The sequence below is a fragment of the Theobroma cacao genome, chromosome 3 (genome assembly GCF_000208745.1).
Source record: "Theobroma cacao cultivar B97-61/B2 chromosome 3, Criollo_cocoa_genome_V2, whole genome shotgun sequence".
Lineage (NCBI taxonomy): Eukaryota > Viridiplantae > Streptophyta > Magnoliopsida > Malvales > Malvaceae > Theobroma > Theobroma cacao.
In genome coordinates, this window is record NC_030852.1 from 2,796,552 (window position 1) to 2,807,175 (window position 10,624).

Here is a 10,624-nt window from a genome sequence, read left to right on the forward strand (position 1 = left end):
AATTTTATGTTATGTTAGAAGTGAAAAATGTCACGTGTTAGTGTTACCATGCCACATAAGCATATCACATTATCATTTGTTATGATAAGTTAGCACCATGTGGTATAAAATGATTAATTACAATTAATCTACCGTTAGTTATAAGTATAAGAACATGAATGAATATAATAAAAAATTAAAAATTTATTTAAAATTTTTAAATAATTTATGGATCATTTTAGGTATTATGTGTTTTTTTTAAATAATATTTTCATATAATTTGTTGAAAATTTATATAATTAAAAAAAATGGGAAAAGGTGGCATGTTAGAAGAAATGCTTTGTGCACGTGTCTTACCTACTTTTGTACTGCGCACATGTTGTTTTCCTCATAACCCAACCAATCTCATATTTACAAATCCTTTTTATCCTTTTCAACTATTTCACCTAATTAATCCTCCCCATCACCGAAATTATTTTCTCAATAACCAATAAATTCAATTCAATAAATAAAATAAGGAAAGAAATTAATTAAGAACTTAATGAAAATTAATTTGGTAATTAAGGAGTGGATTAAGGGAAAAAAAGAGATAATGATAATGCTTCTGTTTCCTTCCTTGTTGCCTGTTGGTGAACTAAGTTGAAGAAAACGTATATAGAAACAGTGTGGTTCAGTCTTCCTTTCCTCTCCATCACGTCTTTCCCATTTTTTTTTCTTTCTCTCTCAAATTCTCGACTGCCCTTTTCTGATTAACCAAACAATCCCTTTCTTCCTACTCGACATTTTTCTCTGTTCTTTGACCGAAAACCTTTGGGTTCTTTTTCTTCTTCCTGTTTGTTTCTTAAGAAACTGCAAGAAACTTCAGGAAAAATCAAATTTATCATTCCAGATTTGAGAGTTTGATTAACTTTTTACTTCACTCAACAAACCCATGCTTTGTTTAACTTAAATTTTGTTTGAGTTGATTTTTTGAAAGAGTTTGAAGAACAAAGCAGTTGATTTTGGACTTTTTTTTTTTTGTTTGCATTTTGTTTCTGTTCTTCCTCCGTTTTCTAGGCAGCAAGCGGAGGGCTGATAATAGATAAAAAGTTGAAAGTGAGAATGCTGGGGACTGGGTCGCAATTTGGGAAGGTTCGAGGAGAGGATCGGTTTTACATTCCAGTTAAAGCTAGAAAAAATCAAAACCAAAAAGAAAAACAGAAGCAAAAACAGGAAGTTGTTAAGGAAGATAATGAGAAAAGTAGTAGTAATTCGTCATCATCACCAGCAAAGAACAGGGCTTTAGCTTCCGATAATAATAATAAGAAGAAGAATCTTAAGGAGACTTTGGTTTCAAGTACTGTTCCGTGCTCTGAGGAAACTGGGATCTCAAGGAGTAACCTTGAAAGGTTCCTGGAGTCGACCAGGCCTTCAGTCACGGCTCAATATTTTTCAAAGGTTGATATGTTCTGATATTCCTTTTCTCTTCTGTATGATTTTTCTACTTGGTTGCTTAAAATTGTAAGAAAGAGCAGTCAATTTTTTTTCTTATATGGATTATGGGAGTTCTGTTTATGTTGTTTGGCATTTGGCTAAGTTGTTTCTTCATCATGTGTGGATATGTAAACAGTAGAATTTTCTAGAATAGGCCTTTATTTAACTTTGTTGTTTGGAATTTGAGAATTTGAGGAAATTCAATCATCTAAGCATCGGCTAGAGTACAATTATATGCCATGGTTGGTGATTTCTTCTTTTTTTTTTCATTTTATTTTGGGGATTTTAATGAATTTTGATTTTTGTATTGGCGTAGAAAACGATGAGGGGACGGAGGACTTGTGATGTGGAGTTTCAGCCTTACTTTACCTTGTCTGATTTGTGGGAGTCTTTCAAGGAATGGAGTGCATATGGCGCTGGGGTGCCTTTGGTACTTGATGGGAGTGATGGTGTTGTTCAGTACTATGTTCCATACTTGTCAGGGATCCAATTATATGGTGAATCTATGCATGCAAATGCTAAGCTGAGGTAAAATGTCCCATGTATCTCGATATATTGATGAAAAATATGCAGGTTTTTGCAGCAAGTAGTACAAATTTTACCTGGATGCACAATTTTTTTTTATTTGTCATTCTATTCTGTCAGATGAAATTCAGTTCTCACCCTCTCCCCTTCTCTTGAATTTACGGTGTTTTATTGGCCAGCAGCAATTTCTTTATTCTGCTTCATTATATTGGTTATACTTTTCAACTTGTGGTATAGTGTCATTTATCTGACGCCCATCGAATGGTGCTATTACTTGTTTTCTAAATGCTGATTGGTATCATTTAATTTGCTTTATACTAATTGTCTACTATAGTTTCTTGTATTCTTTTCCTTCAATGGTTGTACATCTGTTTGTTTTAACATTTGCTTGGCTTTTCATGGAAGGATGATGTCATTGGTTTATGATTTTGAAAACGGACAGATACTATTTGTAGCTCCAGAAGAGGAAAATACCTTAATGATGTTTTCTGTTTATTCCATTCTTTGAGACTTGGGTTGCATTGCTTACTTTGTGGTTATTGAAGGTACAAAACAGTAAAGAAAATTGCCTATTGATATTTAAAAAATGCAATATGTTTTTCTTTTGTTATTGATCCATTTTTAGGAATCTTCTTCTCCAGAAGAATCATCATGCTTTATTATCTTTACATAAAGATACTGCCAGTATGATCTACTTATGTGTTGATTCATTAAAGACCAAAAATCATTTTAATTTGTTCAAAAACAATTTTTGTTAGTTGTTCACTTAGTGAGAGCAAAATTTAATTTATCAACTTTCAGTAAAGGTAGTTCTGTGAAATATGGTTTAGAGAATGAAATGTTTTTTCTGGGGTTGCACCCCCTTGGTCCCTCTTCATCATTTGGTCACCTATATATATATATAAATCCCTTACTTCTTTTGGTTTATCCATAAACTAAGCAGTGATCTGGTGGTTTTAGTGGCTGGCACTGTTGATCTATACGGTGTTAGGATTTTGTTATAGGCAGTTTCACAGGTGAGAATAATGATACTGTAATTTGTCTTCGTGAAGGATCTAGGGTGTGGGAATTATTAAATCAGATGTTTTACCTTAAGAAGCTTGATGTCGATGGATTCTTGTAGTATTGCAGTAGCCTAAATAAAGATACTACTCTGGATATAAACATGTTCCCTATCTTTAGGTCTCTACTAGGGAAAAGCACTTTCTTGTTCCTAACATGGGTAATTGAAAACGGATATTCTTACTTATAGAAAATTGTAGAGCATGTGTGTACAGTGAACTAACTTATGTTTTCTTACACCAGGTATGGCAACATAGCATGTTTTTGTATGCTAAACTTAAGAAAGCATTGTCTTGTTCATGAAACCACGAGCCTTTGGCTTAGTGGTTCCCCTCCCCCTGAAACGATGTGGGAGTAAAATCCTCAAACCCCTCCCCCCACCCCCCTACTGGGAAGTAAGTGTCTTGATCATGACTTAAGAACTCAGCTCATGTGCTTTATTCAGGTTTTGCATGCCTAAATTGTTGAGGCTTTGCAAAACTTGATCAGAGTGATTTTTTTACATTGTCAAATTTCTTTGAATCATGATTCTTTAATGCACAAGAAATCCGTTTTCCCGGTGTGGAAAATTAAATACTACTATTATTATAGCACATCACACCTGTCACTTTAACCCCTAGTGGAGTATCTTTTAGTCATTCAATGATCTAAAACATATTCTTATTTATGACGATTTAATAAAAATTTTGTAAAAGTAATTTTTCTGTGGCTATATGCTGTTCCATTATGATAAACATGTACCTTCCAACAGGGGATGTCTGTACTTGTTCAATTTATCTTGCTACCAAGTTGTTCTTCCTTTCACTTTTCAGCAATTTAGGTTACACCGTGACTCGATACAATGTGATTGTATCAAATTCTGTGTTTCTACTTTGTATTTTGAGTTAGAGTGTATGCATGATTTATTAACTTGCAACAAATTTGAATTGTCTTGTTAGGCTATCTGGAGAAGAGAGTGATGGTGACTACTACAGAGATTCAAGTAGTGATGGAAGTAGTGATTATGAAATAGACAAAGGCATTAAATTTTCTAGAGAGCAGCGTAGTCTATTCAATTTGACAAATGATATCCATTTTGGAGTTAGCAGTTTGTCTATAAGTGATGAAAACAGTACACTGCATGAAGGGTTTTTTAGTGATGATAGTGAAGCTGGGAACTCTCGAGATCGCCTGCTGTTTGAGTTTTTTGAGCATGATACTCCTTATAGTCGTGAACCCTTGGCAGACAAGGCTAGTTATTTTATTTTTTATTTACTGGATCTGGTTTGATCTCTGCTTCAACTCTTATTTATTTATTTTTATTCTCTTCTACTGTTGTTACAGATATTTGACCAGGCTTGTGAGTATCCTGGTTTGAAGACATTAAGAAGTTGTGACTTACTACCCATCAGTTGGATATCTGTTGCATGGTAAAGTTCCTGTATCACCTTTTCTCTTTTTGGGGAAATGTACAAATGTTCATTTTCCTTGATTGTACCTTTGTAGGTATCCCATATACCGAATACCTACAGGTCCTACATTAAAAGATTTGGATGCATGCTTTCTAACATACCATTCCCTTTGCACACCCATAGAAGGTAATCGCCATCTTTTTTATTATTGTTATAGTGGATTGGGGAAATTCTCTCTTTGTCTCTCCCCCCCCCCTTGCTTCCCATTTTCTTTTTTGCTGCCCCCCTTTTCTTGTTCGTAATCTCAACCTTTTTCAGTGAAGTGGTGATCTAAAATTGATAGATTTTATAATATTATATTGTTCTTTGATGCAACATTTAAGAAAATGAATACCCCTTCTGTTTCATTCACCTATTAAGTTGCTTGTATCAGATTATTACGTTTATGACTGATTGCTTTTTGTGCCAATATCTGCTTGCTGTTATACTGAAAAGTTAAAATTATTTAGTCAAATGTGATTTGCATTCCTCATCCCATTGCATGTGCTGAATCCAGGGCGTTCCTTTCTGGGAGAAACTTTACTCCAGAAGCAAATTGATCACTTTTAGTTGTTAGGTGTCTTTCTTCATTCTTAAAACTTAAAACATTGGATATGAGCTTTTGATGAGGTGAGTCTCAAGATGGACTGTCCGCCAAGAAAACAGCAAAGTTCGATTGTTGCTCCATATAGAAAGGGTGCAAACTCTGATACATGCACGTTTATTTTTATGTCTTTGAGCATCTGATATTTTCTATCTATATCACATTCTGCTAGAAAATGTAACGATATCTTCTTTTAGTTTTCTTCGGCTTTGTGGCACAACACACGAGTTTGCATGCACCGTGGTCTTCTGGAGAGGAATAGTTGACCATAAGGTTTTTTAGAGGTTAGATTTAGGGATCTTATTAGGCTGTGGGTGACTCTTCCAGTGTTAATACATTGGCTTCAGCAACCTGTTATATAGTTGTCCAGCCAATTCTGAATTACTAAATGGCCCATAGATTTTGCTATTACTGGTACTGGTCAGTTTTATCTGCTTCAAACTTTTGCAATTTGATATCTTCTCTGATATTTGGTAGATGCATTTTGAATCTTTTGTGGCTTGATCTATATCTTTCTTGAATACTATGATAAAATGATATCTCATATAGTGCATAATGTATAAGTACTTATGATATAGTTTTGAAGACCTTTTTATTCACTTCCTTCATGGTTTCAATGCTTTATAGCAAAGAAAATTTTGAATTGTCATTCATACTAGAGATTTGAAATTATGGTTCATACTAATGCATCCTACAACATGTTTTTGTGTTTTTTAAAATAGTTTAAATATTTATCATGTCCTTTAAGTGACCCTTATTTGGCTTTTGTAGGCAGCGGAAGTGGCCAAACACCATTTGTAGTATATCCCGATAAGGCTGATGGTATACCGCAGATTTCACTACCTGTTTTTGGAATGGCATCTTATAAATTTAAAGGATCCATGTGGACACAGAATGGCGTGAGCGAGTGTCAACATGCTAATTCCCTTATGCAGGCTGCAGAAAACTGGCTAAGGCTGCATCAGGTCAATCACCCAGATTTTCAGTTTTTTGCTTCACATGGGATGTACCTCTAGTGAAATCAAATCAAGATATAAGTCAGTGCGATTCTTTGCTTTTCCACACTGCAAAAAAAACAATGCCCTAAACTTGCATGCTAAATGCATGGTCAAACTGAGATTAAATGCTATAAATTTTTGGTATAGCGGTGGCATACCAGTTGAGGGAGTTTTGTCTGGTTCGGATTTCCTATTTACTTACAAAGCAAAGAAAAGAAAGGAAAAAAAGAAGCTGAAATAGTTAGAACTTCAAGCATTGTAAAGCAGAAAGCGCAAAAGATAATCATATAAGGAAGAGAGTGGAAAAATTCATGGCATCAGATAAAGCCTAATTACTGAGTTGGGCTAAGCATATGATACTAAGGGATCGAGATGATATGGTGGCAGTTGAGCTACTGAGTTTTGAAGATGGTTTTATAAGCTGCTGGGAGAATAAGATGTAGCTATAATCAGACTTTCTTACTTATATTATATTTACATTATGATGATAGTAGGAAATAATAGGTATATCTATGGGTGATGTGGTTGATGTACAACATGGCTAGTCTTTTGAGCTATCCCTTTGATATATGCTAACTTATGATAATATAAAGAAACAAGAAGATAAATGGTTGAAACTTTTATCTTTTCGCATATTTGTTTGCTCTGTTTTGGATGTTGCCTTTAATTGCTTTATATGGTTCTCTACTTTAGAACCTGGAACATCGGGGTCCATGGACCTACCATAACATTGAAGTTGGTTCATCCCAACATCAAAACAAAGCACAGGCATGAACGTGTTTAAGACACTTTATACACATTCTTTGTAGGTAAGTTCGGGATTTTACCAAGTTTTTTAGCTGATTTAAGGTTGATATAAAATGCTTTGCTTGGAATTAATTTTTCCAGCTAAAGAATGTTTCAGAACTATGTGTATATATATGAGCGTATGAAAGAATCGAATAAAGACAAAATTTGGAGGGAGTAACACTTTTATTCAAGTGGCTCTTTAGTCTTCTTTACACGCAACAAAAGGTGAGAGGACATCCATAACATTGGGGTCATCCCATTCCACTGATTTCCACCACTCTCTTGGCTCTACGTAGATTCCTTCGAGGAAGGGAGGAGGCGATGGCTGCCCATTTTCTAGCAGGGCAAGAGACAGTGAAATCCTCTTTAGCTTCAGGCAGTCCACTATCCAAATGTATTGGAAAGAATCTGCATGAATCATAACACCAGCACTTGAAATGCTTTTCAATTCCGGTAGTTCCCACAGGACTAGCCTCCTCAATTTGGGAAGAATAAATGCTGTTATGTTGGCACTCCGTCCTCCTCCTTTGCCATTTCCTTCATCTTCCTCCACTGCTATTATTTTCTCCATTTTACCACAAGATTCAACTTTAAGAAATTCTAAGTTCTGGAAGCCCCGCAATATCTCACGCGAAAATAACTTCTTCATGCCTGAACAGTTGCTCAATTCAAATGTTACAAGGGAAGAGAAGATGGCAGGTGGTGCCAGAGCAGCTGGAGTGGCTGGAGATGTAGATTCGATGGCTAGTCCACTAACAAGTTGGCGCAAGTTGCACAATCCCTTAAGGTTTAACACCGCAATGTTCTGAATTGAGTTGCAAGACAATAATGACAAGTCAAGTGCGCACTCTATCCCTTCACACTCGCTAATATAACATATCTTCAAGTCATTAGCTTCATGGAACAAAGAAATGGTGTTTAAGCTTAAGAGATTGGGGCACTTCTTAATAGCCAAAGCGTGAAGATCATTTGGGAGAAGTACAAGATCTTCTCTTCCTATCGCGCAATTGATAAGATTTATCCCATTATGAAATTCCTCAGGGTTCTCAAACAGCTCGGTCAAATCATCATGCTCAGCAGACCAAGGTGATCCCACTACAAGCTGGTAACTGGTAGGCCATTGACCCCATATAAACTTGGCATAGTTTTGGAAATCTTGCACCTCAGGAAATGAGCCTGTCAAAGTCTCCAGCTTTCCCAATTTGGTCATTTCCTCTCCGTTTATGTTGAGTGTGGTTGCCAAGTACTGAAGATGAGAAAGCATGGGTAGTATTCCCCTGGGTAGCTCCTTTAGACTCCCTGAATGTAAGGCAAGATAAGTGAGGTTTACTAACTTTTCCATACCGTGAGGGACCTCTTCAATAGCTGTATTAAAAAGGTCCAACTTTCTCAGTGCTCTTAGTTTTGCTACAGAAGGCACATATCTTAACCTGTAACATCTTCTAAGTACCAGTGTAGTAAGATTTTCCAACTTAGAAATGGAATTTGGCAGATCCTGAATACTTGTATAAGAAAGATCTAGAACCCTTAATCCATGCATGTGCTCAAAGAAAACTTCTGGAATCCTTTCAAATCGATGATTTTGTTGCAGCAACAAGGTGGATAGAAATCCACATTTTGGTGAGATATGGGGAGGAATTCCCAATATTGAATTTTCCATCAGGGAAACCTTGTCAAGATCCTGAGTCCATTCATTCTCGCTTGGTAGTTCCCTTAATAGCATGCCAGCTTTCACCATGAATCGAGGTCCAACGCTTCTAATAGACAATGCCATGTCTCTCAAAACGTCATGCATCTTGACCCCTTTCTCGAAAAAATCCTTAACCTTCTCTACCAAGCAATTATTTTCAAGCTTGTTTAAAATACTATGTCCTCTGTCGCGCATTGCTTGTCTACTCCCATATTCATCAATTAGTTTCTCATCTATCCATTTTTCTACTAACTCGTTCCTTTCAATTATATAATCTTCAGGATACAAAGAACAATATAGGAAACACTCTTGAATTTTTGGATCTCCCAAACGGTCATAACTAAACATCAAACGTCCAAATATTTCATTGTCCAAACCTCTGACACTTTTTACACATTCACGTAATTCATTTAGTGCGTTTCTCCACTCACGAACATCATCAACCCCTTTCATGCTACCGGCTATTGTCACAATGGCGAGTGGCAAACCACCACATTGGTCAACAATAAGCTTCACAATCTCTTCCAAAGCTGGGAGCTGTAGAACATCATCCCCTACATGATTTAGGAAAAGGTTGAAGGACTCCTGTTTTGAAAGAGGTTGCACCTTGAGTATCTCACAACCCATAGATAGACAAACATCAATTGATCTACTAGTGATTACTAACTTGCTTCCATTTTGTAAAGTTGGTTCAGGGATTCCCACATCACGCAGGGAAATCCTGTTCCATACATCGTCTAAGATTAAAACAAATCTCTTTCTTTTCAAGATATCCATCAACATAGTTGCTCGTTCCAATTCATCATTAGGAAGATAATGATTCAAGGCGGATCCAATATCTTCCTGCACTTTGACAACATTGAACTCTTTCGATACAGTGACCCAAATAACCTTATCAAATCGACTCTCCCTCAACAACTGATTGTTGATATGCTTCATTATGGTAGTTTTTCCTATGCCGCCCATTCCACAGACTCCGATCATCCCAACCACATTACCCATTAAGTATTCCCAAATTAGTTCTTTTATATCGATTTCACCTTCGAGGTTTGTTGTCTGTAATGTCATTCCGATGGTCGGAGGTCCATCAATGGCGACACCTTCAGGAAATCCACCTCGTTCGTAAATTTCGTTCACTTCTTCAATCTTTCGACAAACGAGCTTTCCGAGGCGGGCACGTGAGAAGTAGGAGACAATGCGCAGCTTTTCTTCCAGCGCTTGCATTCCTGCATTCATCGTTTCCACATCCACAAACCACTTCTCGACTTCTTTCTTTACCAATTTTTTGCTGCGAAGCTCTGCTTCCTTTCTTGACTCTATGTCTTGCTTTCGAATGTTTAGATCATTCAATTTTCTTCTAAGATGTTCCACTTTTTCATCAAGTTTGCGGTGATTGTCCAAGTACTTGCAAATTGGAGGCCCAAAGCACTTCATCATTTCAAAGATCGACGCTACTGCAAGCTCCATACAGGCTCCTTGTAAATATGAAACGAAAACCATTTTAGCAATATAACAAAGACGATGAGCAAGCAGATTCGCCAGTGTTACAACAAAGTTCATCCAAGATTTAGCATCAAATGCATTAAGATGGCTTTATGGACTTGAAATTTGAAAAGAGCCCGGGGTTATGGTCCCTATATATCTAATCACTCTGACTAGTTTTAGGCCAAAATAAGATTAACAAAACAGGGAAAAAAGAAAAGGAAACATGAAAGAGAATGAAACAGGAAAACCCTACACATGATGAGCTGAAGGTTATATGAGGTGTTGCATGAGGTATGATTCTAAAGAAAGACGCAAAAGAGTTAAGACAGTTTACCTGATTTAGTGAGCCTGGTACTTCTCCAGTTCCCCTGTTCTCAAAGATGTTGCTTAAATTTGAGAAATTAGCAGGAAAAATGTACATTCAAGAAAATTAGCATCTGGGTACAAACAAACAGAAAAACTAAAAGTCAATAATCCAAGTCAAGACAAGAGAGTCCCATTGAAGTTGTATATGTTTTAGTTGACCAACTAAGTAGAAAGGGACTTTGTTGTCATTGCTGTGACTTGCAATCAACCAAAAGTCAATTGA

At 36.4% G+C, this 10,624-nt stretch overlaps 2 protein-coding genes across 3 annotated transcripts; one reads left to right on the forward strand and one right to left on the reverse strand.

Annotated features, from left to right (window-relative positions):
* LOC18604178 lies at nt 617-6,245 on the forward strand. 2 transcript variants are annotated; one of them, XM_007036532.2, is made up of 6 exons: nt 621-1,416; nt 1,769-1,980; nt 3,978-4,269; nt 4,363-4,448; nt 4,525-4,616; nt 5,845-6,245. In XM_007036532.2, the coding sequence occupies exons 1-6, from the start codon at nt 1,081-1,083 to the stop codon at nt 6,087-6,089; spliced, it is 1,263 nt and encodes a 420-aa protein (XP_007036594.2). In that variant the 5' UTR covers nt 621-1,080; the 3' UTR covers nt 6,090-6,245. The 2 variants fall into 2 exon arrangements, with proteins under 2 accessions (XP_007036595.2, XP_007036594.2); XM_007036533.2 differs by lacking the exon at nt 4,525-4,616 and having other exon boundaries at nt 617-1,416.
* Nucleotides 6,326-10,392, reverse strand: LOC18604179 (probable disease resistance protein At4g27220). The gene is made up of 2 exons (XM_007036534.2): nt 10,370-10,392; nt 6,326-10,025 (listed from the first exon to the last, which is right to left on the reverse strand). The coding sequence occupies exon 2, from the start codon at nt 10,015-10,017 to the stop codon at nt 7,060-7,062; it is 2,958 nt and encodes a 985-aa protein (XP_007036596.2). The 5' UTR covers nt 10,018-10,025; nt 10,370-10,392; the 3' UTR covers nt 6,326-7,059.

Excerpts from the sequence above, each read along its gene's own strand:
- LOC18604178 (XM_007036532.2), top strand. The coding sequence starts at position 1,081 with ATGCTGGGGACTGGGTCGCAATTTGGGAAGGTTCGAGGAGAGGATCGG. Across the intron at positions 4,449-4,524 it reads AGTTGGATATCTGTTGCATG|GTATCCCATATACCGAATAC; the intron begins GTAAAGTTCCTG and ends GTACCTTTGTAG. Across the intron at positions 4,617-5,844 it reads CCTTTGCACACCCATAGAAG|GCAGCGGAAGTGGCCAAACA; the intron begins GTAATCGCCATC and ends TGGCTTTTGTAG.
- LOC18604179 (XM_007036534.2), bottom strand. The coding sequence starts at position 10,017 with ATGGAGCTTGCAGTAGCGTCGATCTTTGAAATGATGAAGTGCTTTGGG.